At 43.7% G+C, this 21,937-nt stretch overlaps 1 protein-coding gene across 1 annotated transcript in view; it reads right to left on the reverse strand.

Annotated features, from left to right (window-relative positions):
- LOC138638571 (eotaxin-like) overlaps window positions 1-15,145 on the reverse strand; it is a 28,533-nt gene extending 13,388 nt beyond the window's left edge. The window contains exons 1-2 of the mRNA XM_069727967.1: window positions 15,018-15,145; window positions 13,506-13,623 (exon numbers count right to left, since the gene is read on the reverse strand). Of these exons, the coding sequence (XP_069584068.1) occupies window positions 13,506-13,623; window positions 15,018-15,087 (188 nt within the window). The 5' untranslated portion in view covers window positions 15,088-15,145. The remainder of the gene's footprint in view (window positions 1-13,505; window positions 13,624-15,017) is intronic.
- Window positions 15,146-21,937: the final 6,792 nt, after the last annotated feature.

The raw sequence follows: 21,937 nt of genomic DNA on the forward strand, positions 1-21,937 counted from the left end.
GCAAATGGATCCTCGACCAAGTATTGAGTTTATTTACTGAACACGCACATTTCAGTAGGCCAACATTTCATATTTTAATATAATTTTTCAAGTTGGTGTTATAAAGTATTCTAATTTACTGAGATAATGACTTTTGGTTTCATTGGCTGTAAGCCATAATCATCAACATTAACAAAAAGAAACACTTGAAATAGATCACTCTGTCTGTAATGACTCTATATAATATGAGTTTCACTTTTTGTATTGAAAAACTGAAATTAACTTGTATCTATCCAGTACTGTTTTTGTGCTATGCTGCACCTATGTGCCCACATTGCAGAAATGCTGCGGAAATGTCCACAGCATTTCCTCAACTCCCTGCCGAGGGTAAAACACATGCGGAATTCGCATGCGTTTTCCCGTAAAACACAAGCATTTTGCAAGTGTTTTTAGCTTGCAGAATGCTTGCGCTTTTATCAAGCGATTTGAAGCTTTGCTTGGAAAAGTGATTGGTTGGTCACACTTGTCAAGCATAGTAAAAGATAGAATGTTAAAAATAATAAAAAATATGGTTATACTCCCCTATGCAGCATCATTAGTAAAAGATAGAATATTAACCCCTTAATCCCATATGACGTACTATCCCGTCGAGGTGACCTGGGACTTAATTCCCAGTGACGGGATAGTACGTCATAGTGTTTAATGCGACATCGCGACTTAAGTCGCGGTAATCGCATTAAATTTCCGGCGCCATCTTACCTGGAGGAAGATGGCGCCGACATCCCCGGGCATGGCTTCGCCCCCCAGGCCTCTGGATCGCTGTGATTGGCTGTTCAATTCTGGACAGCCAATCACAGCGTTCCTCATTGTTTCAGCCAATCGGAGAGGCTGAAACAATGAGGTCGCAGGCTAGGATCGAGTACCGATGTACTCGATCCTAGGGCCGGTGCCTGGCAACGCCAGGCACCGGCAAAACCCCCCCAGATTGGGGGCGCCGCTGTGCCCTGCTGTACTGGCCTGGATCGGTGCTGCAATAGCACCGATCATAGGCCAGAGCCTAGTGCAGGCCCAGCAGGGCCTGCAGAGGCTGATTGGCGCGATCGATGCGAACGACGATCGCGCCAATCACCGGGTACAGCAGCAGTATTACCGCGCTGTGCCCGGCTGTTCCCTGCCCCGTGCCCGGCTTTTCCCTGCCCCGTGCCCGGCTGTCCCCTGCTCCCATACCCCCTGCCCCCTGCTGTAGCGGCCTGGATCGGTGCTGCAATGCACCGATCACAGGCCAGTGACTAGTGCAGGCCCAGCAGGGCCTGCAGGAGCTGATTGGCGCGATCGACGATCGCGCCAATCACAGGGCACAGCGGTTGGTCACTTATCAGAGCTTGTGCCTGTCGTTTTCCTTTTTTTTTTTCCACCACACCTGTGCGCACACCCAGCAGCCGCGCGAACTTTGATAAGTGACACGGTTCACTTATCAAAGCTCTCGTGCCTGCCGTTTTTTTTTTAACACATCCCCGTGCGCTCACCCAGCCTCCGCATCTGATTCTTGCCTTCCTTTTCTTTTTTCCCCACATCTCCGTGCGCTCACCCCGCGCGCATCTAACCCGTGCTTTCCTTTTTTTTCCCCACATCTCCGTGCGCTCACCCCGCCGCGTCTAACCCGTGCTTTCCTTTTTTTTACCCCACATCTCCGTGTGCTCACCCCGCCGCGTCTAACCCGTGCTTTCCTTTTTTTTTCCCCCACATCTCCGTGCGCTCACCCCGCCGCGTCTAACCCGTGCTTTCCTTTTTTTTTTTTTTCCCACATCTCCGTGCGCTCACCCCGCGCGCATCTAACCCGTGCTTTCCTTTTTTTCCCTCACATCTCCGTGCGCTCACCCCGCCGCGTCTAACCCGTGCTTTCCTCTTTTTTTTTTCCCCCACATCTCCGTGCGCTCACCCCGCGCGCATCTAACCCGTGCTTTCCTTTTTTTTTATTCCCCACATCTCCGTGCGCTCACCCCGCCGCGTCTAACCCGTGCTTTCCTTTTTTTTCCCCCACATCTCCGTGTGCTCACCCCGCCGCGTCTAACCCGTGCTTTCCTTTTTTTTTCCCCCACATCTCCGTGTGCTCACCCCGCCGCGTCTAACCCGTGCTTTCCTTTTTTTTTTTCCCCACATCTCCGTGCGCTCACCCCGCGCGCATCTAACCCGTGCTTTCCTTTTTTTTTATTCCCCACATCTCCGTGCGCTCAGCCCGCCGCGTCTAACCCGTGCTTTCCTTTTTTTTCCCCACATCTCCGTGTGCTCACCCCGCCGCGTCTAACCCGCGCTTTCCTTTTTTTTTCCCCCACATCTCCGTGTGCTCACCCCGCCGCGTCTAACCCGTGCTTTCCTTTTTTTTTTTTTTCCCACATCTCCGTGCGCTCACCCCGCGCGCATCTAACCCGTGCTTTCCTTTTTTTTTCTCCCCCACATCTCCGTGCGCTCACCCCACTGCATCTAACCCGTGCTTTCCTTTTTTTTTTCTCACATCCCTGTGCACGCACCCAGCAGCCGCTGAACTTTGGTAAGTGACGCGGTTCATTTATCAGAGCTCTCGTGCCTGCGGTTTTTTTTTTCACATCCCCGTTCACACACCTAGCAGCCACTGAACTTTGATAGGTGACGCGGTTCATATATCAGAGCTCTCATGCCTGCGGGGTTTTTTTCACATCCCCGTTCACACACCCAGCAGCCACTGAACTTTGATAAGTGACGCGGTTCATTTATCAGAGCTCTCGTGCCTGCGGGTTTTTTTCACATCCCCGTTCACACACCCAGCAGCCACTGAATTTTGATAAGTGACGCGGTTCATTTATCAGAGCTCTCGTGCCTGCGGGTTTTTTTTCACATCCCCGTTCACACACCCAGCAGCCACTGAACTTTGATAAGTGACGCGGTTCATTTATCAGAGCTCTCGTGCCTGCGGGTTTTTTTTTCACATCCCCGTTCACACACCCAGCAGCCGCCAAACTTTGGTAAGTGACGCGGTTCACTTATCAGAGATAGGGCCTGCTGTTTTACACTTTTCTTTCACAGATATTTTTTTTTCCTTTAGCTTTTTCTTTTCAGAGTAGTTTGCACCAAGCACTATCCCCCCACACTTACACATAGTTACCAATAAAGTACACTCAAGCACCACACTTACAAAAAAAATGTCCCGCTCGTCCCGTTCGTCCCAACAGCGCTATTCAGTGGAGGAGGCATATGCTTTCCTTGCCTCCGACACTGATAGAGAGGGAGAGGATCCCACTTTTCTTTATTTGTCTGATTCTTCCTCATCCTCTTCCCACTCCTCATCTTCCTCCTCCGGCCCTGCGGAACCGCCACGCAGACGCCGCAGGACAGAAGATGAGGCTAGGCCCATCTTTGATGAAGATGAAGCGCCCACCATTGCTGAAGACGAACCAGCACACCCCACTGCGGATCCCATATGGACCACGCCCCCCGAAAATTACGAGCCACTGATTCCTGATTTTGTGGCAGAATCAGGAATCAAGTTTGACACCACCGGCCTCACAGAACTAGATTTTTTCAAAGTCTTTTTCTCTGAGGCTTTCGTCAACCTCATGGTGGAGCAAACTAATCTGTATGCTCGGCAATTTTTGGACCAAAACACGGGTTCATCATATTCTAACTGGTCTCCTGTAGACGCAATTGAAATGATGCAGTTTTGGGGCCTGGTCCTCCATATGGGGATTCTGAAAAAGCCTGAACTTCGGCAATATTGGAGTGTGGATATTTTATTTAACACTCCAGTATTCAGAATGGTCATGACCCGGACGCGTTTTGAGGCCATCCATAAGTTCCTGCATTATCGATAATGCACGGTGTCCCGCACGAGATGACCCCAACTTTGACCGTCTGTTCAAAGTTCGGCCGGTCATCGAACACTTCAACAAAAAGTTTGCAGAAGTGTACGTGCCTCAAAGGGACATCTGCGTGGATGAGTCCTTAATTCATTTTAAGGGGCGGCTCGGATTCCGTCAAAACCTGCCCAGCAAGAGGGCCAGGTACGGAATCAAACTCTACAAGCTGTGTGAGAGTACCTCAGGGTACACCCACAGCTTTAGAGTCTACGAAGGGAAGGACAGCAGGATTGAACCGCCTGAGTGTCCTTCTATCCTGGGAGTGAGTGGGAAAATTGTGTGGGATTTGGTGCACCCACTGCAGGATAAAGGTTATCACCTCTATACCGATAACTTTTATTCCAGCATCCCACTCTACAAATCTCTCTTTGCACGAGGTACCGCAGCCTGCGGTACTGTCCGCAAAAATCAGAGAGGCCTCCCAAAGATGCTACTTAGGCAGATTCTCAGAAAAGGTGAGAGCAAAGCCCAATGTAGCGACCACCTGCTGGTTGTCAAGTACAAGGACAAAAGGGATGTTCTTCTGTTGACCACCATACACGGTGATGGCAGCGCCTGCAGCACTGTTTGGGGTACCTCTGCACAGGTCTTCAAACCGGACTGTGTACTTGGGTACAACAAAAATGGGGGGCGTTGATCTCTCCGATCAACTCCTCCAACCGTACAGTGCTTTGAGAAAGGCCAGGGTGTGGTACAAAAAACTGTCCGTGCACATCGTACAAATGGCAATGCTCAACGCTTTCCTGCTGTCACGATGTGCACGCAACACCAATACGTCGTACCTTCATTTCCAGGAGGTAGTGGTTAAAGCCCTGATGTTTGGCACGAGGGAAGGAGCGGGCCCCAGTACTTCTGGAACTGAAGGTGCACGTATCGTACCAGGCCAGCATTTTCCTGGGGTGATCCCACCAACTGATAGAAAAGGTAAGCCGCAAAAAAGGTGTCGAGTGTGCTACAAAAGAGGAATTCGAAGGGACACCATCTATCAATGCGACACCTGCCCCGACAAACCTGGCCTGTGTATGAAGGATTGCTTTAAATTGTACCACACCTCCATGCACTACTAATTTACTTTCCAGGAAATAGAATAATTCCAAAGCTGGCACATCTACGTCAGTTCTCTGGGGGTCTATTTTCCAAAATGTTGTCACTTGTGGGTTTTTTTCCTGTTTAGGCACATCAGGGGCTCTGCAAACGGAACATGATGCCCGCAGACGATTCCATCAAAGTCTGCATTCAAAAACGTCAGTACTTCCCTTTCGAGCCCCAACGTGTGCCCAAACAGTTTTTTCCCACATGTGGGGTACCAGCGTACTCAGGGCAAATTGGACAACAACTTTTGTGGTCCAATTTCTCCTGTTACCCTTGGGAAATTAAAAAATTGGGGACTAAAAGATCATTTTTGTGGGCAAAAAATAGGATTTTTTATTTTCACGCCCAGGCGTTATAAACTTTAGTGAAACACTTGGGGGTTCAAAGTTGTCACCACACATCTAGACAAGTTCCTTAGGGGGTCTAGTTTCCAAATTGGGGTCACTTGTGGGGGGTTTCCACTGTTTAGGCACATCAGGGGCTCGTCAAACGGAACGTGACAGCCGCAGACGATTCCATCAAAGCCTGCATTCCAAAACGTCACTACGTCCCTTCCGAGCCCTGATGTGTGCCCAAACAGTAGTTTTCTCCCACATATGGGGTACCAGCCTACTCAGGACAAATTGGACAACAACTTTTGTGGTCCAATTTCTCCTGTTACCCTTGGGAAATTAAAAAAATGGGGACTAAAAGATCATTTTTGTGTGCAAAAAATAGGATTTTTTAGTTTCACGCCCGGGCGGTATAAACTTCTGCAAAGCACTTGGGGGATAAAAGTGCTCACCACACATCTAGATAAGTTGCTTAGGGGGTCTAGTTTCCAAAATGGGGTCACTTGTGGGGGGTTTCCACTGTTTAGGCACATCAGGGGCTCACCAAACACGACATGGCGTCCGATCTCAATTCCAGCTAATTTTAGCTTGAAAAAGTCTTATGGCGCTCCTTCCCTTCTGAGCCCTGCCATTTGCCCAAACAGTGGTTCCCCCCCACATATGGGGTATTGTCTTACTCAGGACAAATTGGACTACAACTTTTATGGTCCAATTTCTTCAGTTACCCTTGTGAAAATAAAAAATTGGGGACTAAACGATCATGTTTGTGGAAAAAATGTTTTTTTATTTTTACGCACGGGCGGTATAAACTTCTGTGAAGCACTTGGGGGATAAAAGTACTCACCACACATCTAGATAAGTTCCTTAGGGGGTCTAGTTTCCAAAGTGGGGTCACTTGTGGGGGGTTTCCACTGTTTAGGCACATTAGGGGCTCACCAAACACGACATGGCGTCCGATCTCAATTCCAGCTAATTTTAGCTTGAAAAAGTCTTATGGCGCTCCTTCCCTTCTGAGCCTTGCCATGCGCCCAAACAGTGGTTCCCCCCACATATGGGGTATTGTCTTACTCAGGACAAATTGGACTACAACTTTTATGGTCCAATTTCTTCGGTTACCCTTGTGAAAATAAAAAATTGGGGACTAAACGATCATGTTTGTGGAAAAAATACGTTTTTTTATTTTTACGCACGGGCGGTATAAACTTCTGTGAAGCACTTGGGGGATAAAAGTGCTCACCACACATCTAGACAAGTTCCTTAGGGGGTCTAGTTTCCAAAATGGGGTCACTTGTGGGGGGTTTCCACTGTTTAGGCACATCAGGGGCTCACAAAACACGACATGGCGTCCGATCTCAATTCCAGCTAATTTTAGCTTGAAAAAGTCTTATGGCGCTCCTTCCCTTCTGAGACCTGCCATGCGCCCAAACAGTGGTTCCCCCCCCACATATGGGGTATTGTCTTACTCAGGAAAAAATTGGACTACAACTTTTATGGTCCAATTTCTTCAGTTACCCTTGTGAAAATAAAAAGTTGGGGACTAAACGATCATGTTTATGGAAAAAATACGTTTTTTTATTTTTACGCACGGGCGGTATAAACTTCTGTGAAGCACTTGGGGGATAAAAGTGCTCACCACACATCTAGATAAGTTCCTTAGGGGGTCTAGTTTCCAAAATAGGGTCACTTGTGGGGGGTTTCCACTGTTTAGGCACATCAGGGGCTCACCAAACACGACATGGTGTCCGATCTCAATTCCAGCTAATTTTAGCTTGAAAAAGTCTTATGGCGCTCTTTCCCTTCTGAGCCCTGCCATGCGCCCAAACAGTGGTTCCCCCCCCACATATGGGGTATTGTCTTACTCAGGACAAATTGGACTACAACTTTTATGGTCCAATTTCTTCAGTTACCCTTGTGAATATAAAAATTGGGGACTAAACCATCATGTTTGTGGAAAAAATATGTTTTTTTAATTTTACGCACAGGCGGTATAAATTTCTGTGAAGCACTTGGGGGATAAAAGTGCTCACCACACATCTAGATAAGTTGCTTAGGGGGTCTAGTTTCCAAAATGGGGTCACTTGTGGGGGGTTTCCACTGTTTAGGCACATCAGGGGCTCACCAAACACGTCGTGGCGTCCGATCTCAATTCCAGCTTATTTTAGCTTGAAAAAGTCTTATGGCGCTCCATCCCTTCTGAGCCCTGCCATGCGCCCAAACAGTGGTTCCCCCCCACATATGGGGTATTGTCTTACTCAGGACAAATTGGGCTACAACTTTTATGGTCCAATTTCTTCAGTTACCCTTGTGAAAATAAAAAATTGGGGACTAAACGATCATGTTTGTGGAAAAAATACGTTTTTTCATTTTTACGCACGGGCGGTATAAACTTCTGTGAAGCACTTGGGCGATAAAAGTGCTCACCACACATCTAGATAAGTTCCTTAGGGGGTCTAGTTTCCAAAATGGGGTCACTTGTGGGGGGTTTCCACTGTTTAGGCACATCAGGGGCTCACCAAACACGACATGGCGTCCGATCTCAATTCCAGCTAATTTTAGCTTGAAAAAGTCTTATGGCGCTCCTTCCCTTCTGAGCCCTGTCATGCGCCCAAACAGTGGTTCCCCCCCCCCCACATATGGGGTATTGTCTTACTCAGGAAAAAATTGGACTACAACTTTTATGGTCCAATTTCTTCAGTTACCCTTGTGAAAATAAAAAATTGGGGACTAAACGATCATGTTTGTGGAAAAAATACGTTTTTTTATTTTTACGCACGGGCGGTATAAACCTCTGTGAAGCACTTGGGGGATAAAAGTGCTCACCACACATCTAGATAAGTTCCTTAGGGGGTCTAGTTTCCAAAATGAGGTCACTTGTGGGGGGTTTCCACTGTTTAGGCACATCAGGGGCTCACCAAATACGACATGGTGTCCGATCTCAATTCCAGCTAATTTTAGCTTGAAAAAGTCTTATGGCGCTCCTTCCCTTCTGAGCCCTGCCATGCGCCCAAACAGTGGTTCCCCCCCACATATGGGGTATTGTCTTACTCAGGACAAATTGGACTACAACTTTTATGGTCCAATTTCTTCAGTTACCCTTGTGAAAATAAAAAATTGGGGACTAAACGATCATGTTTGTGGAAAAAATATGTTTTTTTATTTTTACGCACGGGCGGTATAAACTTCTGTGAAGCACTTGGGGGATAAAAGTGCTCACCACACAACTAGATAAGTTCCTTAGGGCGTCTAGTTTCCAAAATGGGGTCACTTGTGGGGGGTTTCCACTGTTTAGGCACATTAGGGGCTCACCAAACACGACATGGCGTCCGATCTCAATTCCAGCTAATTTTAGCTTGAAAAAGTCTTATGGCGCTCCTTCCCTTCTGAGCCCTGCCATGCGCCCAAACAGTGGTTCCCCCTCCACATATGGGGTATTGTCTTACTCAGGAAAAAATTGGACTACAACTTTTATGGTCCAATTTCTTCAGTTACCCTTGTGAAAATAAAAAATTGGGGACTAAACGATCATGTTTGTGGAAAAAATACGTTTTTTTATTTTTACGCACGGGCGGTATAAACCTCTGTGAAGCACTTGGGGGATAAAAGTGCTCACCACACATCTAGATAAGTTCCTTAGGGGGTCTAGTTTCCAAAATGGGGTCACTTGTGGGGGGTTTCCACTGTTTAGGCACATCAGGGGCTCACCAAACACGACATGGTGTCCGATCTCAATTCCAGCTAATTTTAGCTTGAAAAAGTCTTATGGCGCTCCTTCCCTTCTGAGCCCTGCCATGCGCCCAAACAGTGGTTCCCCCCCACATATGGGGTATTGTCTTACTCAGGACAAATTGGACTACAACTTTTATGGTCCAATTTCTTCAGTTACCCTTGTGAAAATAAAAAATTGGGGACTAAACGATCATGTTTGTGGAAAAAATATGTTTTTTTATTTTTACGCACGGGTGGTATAAACTTCTGTGAAGCACTTGGGGGATAAAAGTGCTCACCACACATCTAGAAAAGTTCCTTAGGGGGTCTAGTTTCCAAAATGGGGTCACTTGTGGGGGTTTCCACTGTTTAGGCAAATTAGGGGCTCACCAAACACGACATGGCGTCCGATCTCAATTCCAGCTAATTTTAGCTTGAAAAAGTCTTATGGCGCTCCTTCCCTTCTGAGACCTGCCATGCGCCCAAACAGTGGTTCCCCCCCACATATGGGGTATTGTCTTACTCAGGACAAATTGGACTGCAACTTTTATGGTCCAATTTCTTCAGTTACCCTTGTGAAAATAAAAAATTGGGGACTAAACAATCATGTGTGTGGAAAAAATACGTTTTTTCATTTTTACGCACGGGCGGTATAAACTTCTGTGAAGCACTTGGGGGATAAAAGTGCTCACCACACATCTAGATAAGTTCCTTAGGGGGTCTAGTTTCCAAAATGGGGTCACTTGTGGGGGGTTTCCACTGTTTAGGCACATCAGGGGCTCACCAAACACGACATGGTGTCCGATCTCAATTCCAGCTAATTTTAGCTTGAAAAAGTCTTATGGCGCTCCTTTCCTTCTGAGCCCTGCCATGCGCCCAAACAGTGGTTCCCCCCCACATATGGAGTATTGGCATACTCAGGACAAATTGGACTACAACTTTTGTGGTCCAATTTCTTCAGTTACCCTTGTGAAAATAAAAAAAATTTTGCTAAAAGATCGTTTTCATGACTAAAAAGTTAAATTTTCATTTTTTCTTTCAACATTGCTTTAGCTCTCATGAAGCACCAGAAGGGTTAATAAACTTCTTGAATGTGGTTTTGATCAGCTTGAGGGGTGCAGTTTTTAGAATGGTGTCACTCTTGGGTATTTTTTGCTATATAGACCCCTCAATGTGACTTCAAATGTGAGGTGGTCCCTAAAAAAAATGGTTTTGTAAATTTTGTTGTAGAAATGAGAAATTGCTGGTCAATTTTAACCCTTATAACTCCCTAACAAAAAAAAAATTGTTTCCAAAATTGTGCTGATGTAAAGTAGACATGTGGGAAATGTTAATTATTAAGTTTTTTGTGTGACATATCTCTGTGATTTAAGGGCATAAAAATTCAAAGTTGGAAAATTGCAAAATTTTCTAAATTTTCGCCAAATTTCCATTTTTTTCACAAATAAATGCAGGTAATATCAAAGAAATTTTAGGACTATCATGAAGTACAATATGTCACGAGAAAACAATGTCAGAATCACCAAGATCCTTTGAAGCGTTCCAGAGTTATAACCTCATAAAGGGACAGTGGTCAGAATTGTAAAAATTGGCCCGGTCATTAACGTGCAAACCACCCCCGGGGCTTAAGGGGTTAAAAATAATAAAAAATATGGTTATACTCCCCTTCCGATGGCCCCCCATCTCCTCAGTGGTGCTCCCGGTACGTTCAGTTTCCAGGGAAGCTTTGCGCGACAGACCTTTGTGACGTCACGGTCGTGTGACCGCGACGTCATCCCAAATGATTCGCGCAATGCATCCCTGGGAACGGAAGCCGCTGCTTGCACTGCTGAGAGGCAGGAGGACTCCGGAGGCCATCAGAAGGTAAGTCTATCACTATTTTTTTAATTTTAATTCTTTTTTTTACAGAAATATGGTTCCCAAGTGCCTGGAGGAGAGTCTCCTCCTTACCCGGGTATCATCCGCACATGAAGCGCTCACTTTACGCATGGTGGGCATAGCCACATGCGTATTGGTGGGCATAGCCACATGCATATAGAGAGCATTTAAATGCAATCCTATGGCTGCGGTATTGCTGCGATTCCACAAAAATAATGAACATGCTGTGGATTTTATCACTATGCGATTCCGCAGCGGGAAAATCCGCAGCATGGGCACAGCAACTGCAGAATCCCAAAGGATTGCATGGGAATGCACTTTTTAAGCGTTTTCATGTGATTCCACTGCGGCAAAAAATGCAACAGAAATGCATAAAAAACGCAATGTCTTTTAGTTATTCAGTTAAAGGGGTTGTTAAAGGGGTTGTCCTGGACGAACATATTGATGACCTATTTAAGATAGCAACACACATTCACTTTGACAAATGATAAGCAGCAGTACTCCGGAGCAGTCACAAATCATTGTACAGACCTTACCTTTCCTGATTTCCTACAAAGTTTACATCCGGCCATTGGCAGAGCAGCTAACAGCTGATCACTCAGAAAGCGTGCAGTGTGATGGAGCCCAACGATTGCATACTGATGACTTATCTAGTAAAATGGTTATCAATAGAGTTGAGCAAATTTGTTCGGATTCGGTTCCAAATACGATCGGCATCGAATATTGTTTTTGCAATATTCGTCGAACACAGCCGAGCATCATTAGAGATAATGGGAGTAAAAATTACCGAATATGTTTTGAACCGATCATCAAACATACAGTACATGCCGCATGAATAGTGTTCGAATATAACACGAATATGTCAAAATCTGATTCGGGAACAAAATGCAAACAAATTCACTCATCTCCAGTTATCAATAATTTAGTCCAGAACAAAACCTTTAAAAAAACATGAAATTGACCCCACCTAATGCTTTACAAGCAGGTTACCACTGCTGGTACTCAGTAGTACTCAGTGTAGGCCGGGTCTGGATGGCATACACCCACGAGTACTAAGAGAACTAAGTAATGTAATAGATAAACCATTATTTCTTATTTTTAGGGACTCGATAGCGACGGGGTCTGTTCCGCAGGACTGGCGCACAGCAAATGTGGTGCCAATATTTAAAAAGGGCTCTAAAAGTGAACCTGGAAATTATGGGCCAGTAAGTCTAACCTCTATTGTTGGTAAAATATTTGAAGGGTTTCATTGGACGTAGTATATCTCGATTTTTCCAAAGCGTTTGATACCGTGCCGCACAAGAGGTTGGTACACAAAATGAGAATGCTTGGTCTGGGGGAAAATGTGTGTAAATGGGTTAGTAACTGGCTTAGTGATAGAAAGCAGAGGGTGGTGATAAATGGTATAGTCTCTAACTGGGTCGCTGTGACCAGTGGGGTACCGCAGGGGTCGGTATTGGGACCTGTTCTCTTCAACATATTCATTAATGATCTGGTAGAAGGTTTACACAGTAAAATATTGATATTTGCAGATGATACAAAACTATGTAAAGCAGTTAATACAAGAGAAGATAGTATTCTGCTACAGATGGATCTGGATAAGTTGGAAACTTGGGCTGAAAGGTGGCAGATGAGGTTTAACAATGATAAATATAAGGTTATACACATGGGAAGAAGGAATCAATATCACCATTACACACTGAACGGGAAACCACTGGGTAAATCTGACAGGGAGAAGGACTTGGGGATCCTAGTTAATGATAAACTTACCTGGAGCAGCCAGTGCCAGGCAGCAGCTGCCAAGGCAAACAGGATCATGGGGTGCATTAAAAGAGGTCTGGATACACATGATGAGAGCATTATACTGCCTCTGTACAAATCCCTAGTTAGACCGCACATGGAGTACTGTGTCCAGTTTTGGGCACCGATGCTCAGGAAGGATATAATGGAACTAGAAAGAGTACAAAGGAGGGCAACAAAATTAATAAAGGGGATGGGAGAACTACAATACCCAGATAGATTAGCAAAATTAGGATTATTTAGTCTAGAAAAAAGACAACTGAGGGGCGATCTAATAACCATGTATAAGTATATAAGGGGACAATACAAATATCTCGCTGAGGATCTGTTTATACCAAGGAAGGTGACGGGCACAAGGGGGCATTCTTTGTGTCTGGAGGAGAGAAAGTTTTTCCACCAACATAGAAGAGGATTCTTTACTGTTAGGGCAGTGAGAATCTGGAATTGCTTGCCTGAGGAGTTGGTGATGGCGAACTCAGTCGAGCGGTTCAAGAGAGGCCTGGATGTCTTCCTGGAGCAGAACAATATTGTATCATACAATTATTAGGTTCTGTAGAAGGACGTAGATCTGGGGATTTATTATGATGGAACATAGGCTGAACTGGATGGACAAATGTCTTTTTTCGGCCTTACTAACTATGTTACTATGTTACTATGTATTCTCTTCCTGACCAATGAATGTGCCAGTTCCTGGGATAGTGCAGGCTAAATGCTCCTGACTTCAGCAATTATCTCGATGCCAAAAGCTTTAAAATAGTCCTTCCTATCATTTTACACAATTGTACTTTGTGAATATGATTATTCTCAGGGCATTTACAGCAATACTCACATTACTGCTTCAACACATGGAGGACTTGCTTTCTGGACGTAGAAATGGTCAATTTGAATTGCAGGACTTGGTTTGGCTCTGGACACCTTGGTACAGCAGATGCTAGGCTTGCCAATATCTGGAGACATGACAAATTAAGAAAAACATAAAAATATATATTTCTTTATGGTTTGTCATAAGTTGCACCATAGTTTATTTTATCCCCTTAATCCCTGGGACACTTTCCGTCTTTGCGTTTTCATTTTTTGCTCCATTTCTTCCCACAGCCATAACTTTTTAAATTTTTGGTCGTGTGAGAGCTCGTTTTTTGTAGGACGAGTTGTACTTTCTAAAGACACCATTAGTTATAACATATCTTCTACTGGAAAATGGACAAAAAATTTCAAGCGCGGTGAAATTGCAAAAAAAGTGCATTTCCATAGTTGTTTTTTGTTCTTTACCATGTTCACAATGCCAATACTGTACTGCCAATATGATTCTCCAGGTCATTACGAGTTCATAGACACCAAACCTGTCTAGGTTCATTTTTATTTAAGTGGTGAAAAAAAAAATCCAAACTTAGGTTAAAAAAAAGGGTGCCATTTTCCGAGCCCTGTATCATCTCTATTTTTTGTGATTTGGGGCTGGGTAAGGTCTTATTTTTTGTGTGCCGAACTGACATTTTGATTGATATCATTTTGATGCAGATACGAATTTTTGATCACCCTTTATTGCAATGTAGAGGCAATCAAAAAAACGTAATTCTGGTGTTTTTACTTTTTTCTTGTTACTCCGTTTAGCGATCAGGTTAATTCTTTTATCATATTGATAGATTGGGCGATTCTGATTGTGATGATACCAAATATGTGTATGTTTGATTTATTTTAATATTTCATTGTGAATGGGGCGAAAGGGGGGTGATTTGAACTTTTATATTTTTTAAAACATTTTTTTTTAACTTTTTTTGCATGCTTCAATAGTCTCCATTGAATAAGCGCTCCTGTGTATAGGAGAGACAGTCGATATGGCTGTCTGCCGAATGATCAAGCAAAGCATTGGTTTGACTGATAGCTTTCTAATGCTTGTGTCCGGCTTTACACCTACAGCAGCTTAGTCCTCGCATGCATAAGAATCTGCATGTGATGCTCTTTTTCAGCCACGGTATTATTTTATGATTTGTGCAACTGACTTCTCCAAGTTTTGCTACCTCGAGGCATACATGAAAGTGACTATCGACCCTTTGAACACTTTTTCCTTAACATGACAAATATTATGCGCTAAATAATTACACAACAAGTATACACCGCAGACACTACTCCATTTTCCAACTCCAGAAAGCCAAATCCCCTGCACAGACTGAAATTATGGTTGAAGCCACTTCTAGAGAACATTTGGCGGGTATGGCATGCTCTGTTTGCATATAATTAAATATTAAATAGCATACTGTAAACAATATAGCTTCCCATAGTGGTCAAGAGAGGTGTGTTATTGAAATCTGAACCTCTATGTAAGAAAAGGCAAAACTCTACTTACCGGCAGAGACAATACAGATGGCAGATGCAGCAAACAGAGCTAAACTCAGCATTACTTTTGTGGAGCACATATTTCTTGGTCCCCTTTGTTCTTTTAGGGCTGTGTTCGTCTTTTCAGCTCTAGCTGCTTTCTGTGCTTGTGAAATGGAGGAACCTTGTCTTATAAAAAGGGAACTTTGCTAGACATTGGAAATTATGTTATTTTCCATGAAGCAACTTCATCATCATAAGCACAGGTCATGACAGTGAATCTGCCCAAAGATAAATAATTTTACTAAGAATTCTCAGTAAAAAAACTTTGTATTGCCAAAAGTTTAATTAAACAATCAGTAATACATATCCCATCACTTCATCTACATTTTTTGGCAGGAGTTATAAGAGTAAACAGAAGAGATGAGCAAACTTGGTCGGAAAATGTTTGACAATCACAAATTCAGCACGAATGTAGCACATTCGGATTCGTGTTCAGACAACACCACTATTTCTAATCCTAACAATACTGCCAAAATCATGTTGCAGATAGTGCAGCAAGCGTTTCCATGAGGTCCAAGCTCATGCTATGTTGGTGGGGAGGTAACACTCAAACTTTCTTCCTCAGTCCAACTACGGACAACAGAGAGGAGATCATTATCCTCTTCATCTCCTAACTGTTGCATATCCATCACCTTATCCTCCTCCATTTGTTCCTCGGCTCCTGCACCTTCACTAACAGTTTGTCTGGTACTATGAGCCCCCCTCGATCATTGTAATCCACCCTCCCATTGCACCCTCCTGTGCAACAACTGTCCAGAAATCTGACATATTGTTATCACTTCCGAATCCTCTTCTCGTGATGTTTATGATGGTAACATCAGCACTAGCCATTTTAATAGCCATTTGGAAACTGTGCAGAAGGGTGTAGAGATCCTTCATATGTGCCCCCTCCGCAAGTGTGACTTACTACACGCTGGTACTGCATAGGGCCAGAGTATGCAAAATGTCATCCCTTACCAGGGGTCGTCACTGCTGCCATAGTCGCAGCAACATGTGCACAGTGGAATTCCACTGTGTCAGCACAGCGCATGTCAATCTGTTAAACAGAGGCCGAAAGACCTTTATAGCGATGCAAGTCCATGACACGAGTGGAGTGGTGATGACTAGAAATGAGCGAACATGTTCAGAAAACGTTCGCCAATCTTAAATTCCGTAAGAACATAGCACATTTGGATTCGTGTTCACTTTCACGAGCATTTTTACTGAAAGTCTCCAAAAATTGGTCACAGTTCGTTAAATCATTGCGTTTCCACTAATGCTTTTGCTATTACTTTGGCTTTTTTTTCACTTAACTTTATGTGTGTTGATTACGGCAACCAATCAGTGCACAGAAACCATTCACAATGTCATAGCTTAAGGTCTTCTGTGATTGGGGTGATAGGGACCCACTAAGAGGTTTTCCGTGACGTGGCAGTGGGCTTCATTCAGTCTGATCAGAATGTTAAACTAAAAACCTCATGTTCAGTTATATAAATTTTTGCCTAGTAGCATTAGATCAATGTATGATTTTTGGAGGTACTGACCATTCTCTTTTTCAGCATACCTTCTGTGATTGGTTGCCAAAGTCACATGTCTATGGCCATATATAAAGTGGACATCTAGTTTTGCTGGTGCCATTTGCTTAGTGTCACAGTGTAGAGAGGTTGCTCCTGCGCTAGTGCTTGTGCTGCTGAAAGTGAACTTGTCCTTTGTGAAATCTATCTTCCAGCATCGAAGTAGATTGTGCAAAAACTGTGTGGCCGTCTATGAAAGCCCCATTTGCTACTCCAAATTGTTTGTGCTAAAACTGTGTTTCAGTGCAAAATCAGAAGATCAGATTTCCACGAAAAAATCGTTAGGCCTAATACTGTGTTGCAGCCACAAGTCCCAATTAGCTTTTCCAAATCGTTTGTGCTAAAACTTTGTTTCAGTGATAAATCAGAAGGCCAGATTTCCACATAAAATTTGTTAGGCCTAATATAGTGTTGAAGCCCAATTAGCTACACCAAGTCGTTTGAGCTAAAACTGTGTTTCAGTGTCAAATCAGATGGCCAGGTTCCACACTAAAAATCGGTAGGCATAATATTGTGGTGCTGCCACAAGTCTCAATTAACTACTTCATATCATTTGTGCTAAAACTGTGTTTCAGTGGTAAATCAGAAGGCCAGATTTCCACGAAAAAATTGTTAGGCCTAAAATTGTGTTGCAGCCATGAGTCCTAATTAACTTCACCAAATCGTTTGTGCTAAAACTGTGTTTCAGTTAGAGATGAGCAAATATTTCAATGTTAGGTTCAGCTAATGATTGCTGAATTTACAATATTCGCTGATTAATTTGTCGAATATTCACCGAACATAACCGAGCGCCATTCATGTTAATGGGAGGCAAAAACAAACACATGCACATACAGGCCTCAAATGCTGCCAAAACACATCAAATGAGGGACAGACACCAGGAAAGTGGCCTCAATTCACCCACAGTACAAATTGTAGTATGGAACTGCAGCAATCAGCCAGGCATGAGGTATCGGGGTCTGGGACAGCATTTACAGCTTTTAATTGGACGTCACAGAAAGATGAGGTGGGTGAGGGATCAGTATAGGCCTCCTGTACTGGGAGCCCTGATACCACATGCAACAGCTCAACCTGCTTTCATGCCCAGCCACACTCGGGTGGCACAAATATCATACAAATGTCGTAGACTACTATTGTCAGAAAAATCTAAGATAGCAACACAGCTAGTTGACTCCAAGGAAGTGGAGGCCAGATGATCTTGGAGGCCTATTGCTACAGGCAACATGCATGAAGGAGACGCAACCAGGACTCTACACATTTCCAAAAATTATTGGCAGAAAACACCAAAGTGGCATCAATTTCACCACATTAGAAATAGTATAATAGGGACCGACAGGTCTTCCACTACACCCAATCCAGCATATGCACACCCAACCGGAAGTGTTCATGCAACACCCACTAGGGCCATGAGGTACTCAGAACTGGGTTGGACAGTCCTTAAAGGGGTGGTCATGGCAGCAGTGACCCTGTCCGTGGCCCTGGGCATGGAACTAAAAGAGATGGATGATGGAAAGGAATAAAGTTTATATAGGAAAAGGGGATTATTCGTGATGTCACTTGTGGTACTCGGCCAAGGATGACCAATGCTGCTTAAAGGGACCGCTGGGGACGATGGTGATGCAGCGGGACATGGTTCTGCTCCCCAGAGGTGGAGCGGGGCCCCAGGGCTACCAGAACAGTTTATGAGGGATGGTGGATGTTGGAGTGCAGGAATAAAAAGAGGACTCAAGGGTTGCAGTTTCCTTTAACTTTAATCCCAGGTTGCAGGTGCAGTCTGAGGCACAAGTCACAGCTGGTGATGGAGATCTGGGCAGCTTGGAAGCAATTTCAGAGTCCACCTAGCCAGATGGAGTTGGAGGCCTCCCTGCTGTCCTGTACACTGGGTGCTTGGTACTTTTAGTTCTCCTCCAGTCCCTCTCTCAGTCTGTCCACTAAGTGAAACACTACCCGCATTGCAGGCATCTTGAGCCTGTTCCTGGTGTCACTCCCTCATGGTGACTCTGGGCTCTCGTATGCTGCTTTGCCTCCTGGTGTCCAAAGGGGCCTGGAGACCTGCAATCTCCTGTCCTCCGGATTTGGTTGCAGGACCTGCAGTTCCCACACAACCATGGACTCCGGTATCCAATCTTCGGCACTCAGTCCTGGGGTGAGCTCAGTCACAGCTCCAATCCCTGAGGTTTTCCTCAATTCTTGCCTTTTCCTCCTTCTCTGTCTGCTCACACACACTAACTAACCCCCCCTCCAGCCAGAACTTATAGGGAAGTTCCCCTGAAAACTGGGTTAGAGTTCCACCTTCTGGCCTGGAGTCAGGAAAAGTATTGGATGCGGACTGTGTTACCTGTTAAGGGGATCCCTCCTTGCTTAAAGGCATGGCATCACCCACCCTGAGGAAGGCAATGACACTGTGGCAACCGGACTCCTGGGGTGCAAGATTCACATTTCCAAAATTTATTGACAGACAACACCAAAGTGGCATCAATTTCACCACAACAAAAATAGTATAATAGGGACCAACAGATCTTCCACTTCACCCAATCCAGCAGATGGACACCCAAGCCGGACTGTTCATATTTACATACATTTTTTCCAGACAATACCAAAATGGCATCAATTTCACCACAATAGAAATAGTATAAAAGAGACCGACAGGTCTTCCACTACACCCAATCTAGCAGATGGACACCCAACCAGGAGTGTTCACATTTAAACAAATGAGGGCATTACACCACAGAAGTAGCATAAATTTCACGAGAGTAGAAATAGTGTAACAGGGACCGACATGTCTTCCACTACTCCCAATCCAGCAGATGGACACCCAACCAGAATTGTTTACATTTCCAAAAATTATTGACAGACAATACCAAAGTGGCATCAATTTCACCACTGTAGATATAGTGTAATAGGGACCGACAGATCTTCCACTACACCCAATCCAGCAGATGGACACCCAAGCAGGAATGTTCACATTTCCAAAAATTATTGACAGACAATACCAAAGTGGCATCAATTTTACCATAGCAGAAATTGGATAATGGAGACCGACAGTTCTTCCACTACACCCAAGTTGGTGTTATAAAGTATTCTAATTTACTGAGATAATGACTTTTGGGTTTTCATTGGCTGCAAGCCATAATCATCAACATTCATAGAAATAAATCCTTGAAATAGATTACTTAGTTTGTAATGACTAATATGAGTGTCACTTTTTGTATTGAAGAGCTGAAATAAATTAACTTTTTGATGATATTCTAATTTTGTGAGAAGCACCTGTTTCTAGGTTTGCACAAGATTGATCTTTCTACAGATCGACCATCATCAAGTCGCCATAGAAAGTGATAAGACGGATTTGTCCTTCGGGTCACTAACTCACTGCGATTACAGCGCTACCAGATTTATATCATGTTTTATGCTTGACTACATTCACACACTAAATTATGCTATTTTTGCAAAAAAAAGTTTTTGTATCCCTATATTTTGAGAGCTATAATTTTTATGTATTTCTGCAGATGGAGTCATGTGAGAGCTTGTTCTTTGCATCTATGTTTTTATTGGTATCATTTTCGGGTATATAACAATTTTTGATCACTTTCTATTCCGATTTTTGGGATGCAGAATGAACAAGAAACAGCAATTCAGGATTTTTATTATTGCCGTATTGTATAAATATGGTAAAAGTGATAAGGCAGCTTTATTCTTTGGGTCAGTACGGTTACTATGATACCATGTTTTATCTTTTTTTATGTTTTGGCACTTTTACACAATAAAAACTATTTTATAGAAAAACAAATTGTTTTTGCATCACTTTATTCTGAGGGCTATCACTTTTTTAATTTTCTGCTGATGGAGCATTATGGCAGGTTGTTTTTTGCGGGACAAAATGTCATTTTAAGTGATACTATTTAATTTACATTCGACTTTCTGATTACGTTTTATTTCACTTTTTTTGGCGGTATGATGAAAAAGCATAGTTTTTTTTACCTTGTTTATTTAAAAAAATTTTTACTGCGTTCACTGAAGAGGTTAAAGTGTGACAGTTTTATAGGTCGGACGTTCCGGATGCGGCAATAGCTAAAATGTGTATGCTTTTTGTTTATTTTGTTATTTTAAAAAAATATTTTTGTTTGCAATTTTTTACCATTTTACTTTGACCCTCTATGGGACTTTAATTTTTATTAGTCTGATCGCTGATATAATGCATTTCAATGCTCCAGCATTGCAACGCATCATATCTGTCAGTGCTGCACTTACAGAATCCTCTTAGATCATGGTCTAACAGCCTTGCTGTAGCTGACTGACCTGGAAGTCATCATGATGACCTCGGGTTGCCATGGCAATGATCAGGCTCACAAAATCATGTTGCTGGAGTGTCACCTCCCACTTTCAGCCTTCTAAATGCTGTGATCGCTATTGGTTGCGCCATTTTGGGGGTTGAATGGTCCAGGGCATGCAGGCACCGCTCTTGGCCGTAACATCTGGAGCTCCAGGTTTAACCTACACTGACACATCAGCAGTGATTGTGCTGGCACATCTCCTGTGCCCAAATGATCACCATAATGTAAATATACATAATTTTGGGTGAACTTCCTCCCCACCAGAGGTTAAACACAAAAGTTGTGTTTTTAATGGCAAAATGTTCCTTATTTTTGTGCATTTTTTGTGTACTGCAGTGCATGAGACTTGTCAGTTCTGCACTGACAAAGCTTATTAGACCCTCTTTATAGCTGAAACTAACGGGCCACGATACTTTGAGGTCATCAGATGGCCTTGGGTGGGATTGCAACTATTGGCACCTGCTATGACGATTGCGAGTGTTGTGGGGGGGTGATCATGTTAACGATCCCTCTTTCAACCACTTAGATGCAGCTGTCGCAATTGACAGCAGCATTTAAGGGTTAATCGGCCCAAAATCATTGGGGGCTGGTGCCACAGAATATCAGCTGTCAAATACAACTGACATTCATGTAATTTTTGCACCCTAGGTGGTGCTACACTCTTTTTCATCACCACTACGATAAAGCAACACTGAGGATTAAGGCCATTTAATGGGCACATTGAAAACACATATTGACAGTCATTAAAGTGTTACACTCCACTCCAGGTTTGCAGTTGCAGTATTTATCGATTTAGAAAAAAAAATAAAAATGCTATTATTTAGGTATTGTGCTGTTACTGCAGTATATCACAGATCAATGGATTCAAAGTCACACTGACTATGCAGGTTCAGCACCTCACCAATCTCATTTCAATCTATGGATTATTATTCACAGACTGCTTACCACTCTCAACTTCAATTTGCTTCACTAGTGCAATAGTCTTATTCTCTCACTATGTGGAA

Source organism: Ranitomeya imitator, chromosome 5, assembly GCF_032444005.1.
Source record: "Ranitomeya imitator isolate aRanImi1 chromosome 5, aRanImi1.pri, whole genome shotgun sequence".
In the NCBI taxonomy this organism is placed as follows: Eukaryota; Metazoa; Chordata; class Amphibia; order Anura; family Dendrobatidae; genus Ranitomeya; species Ranitomeya imitator.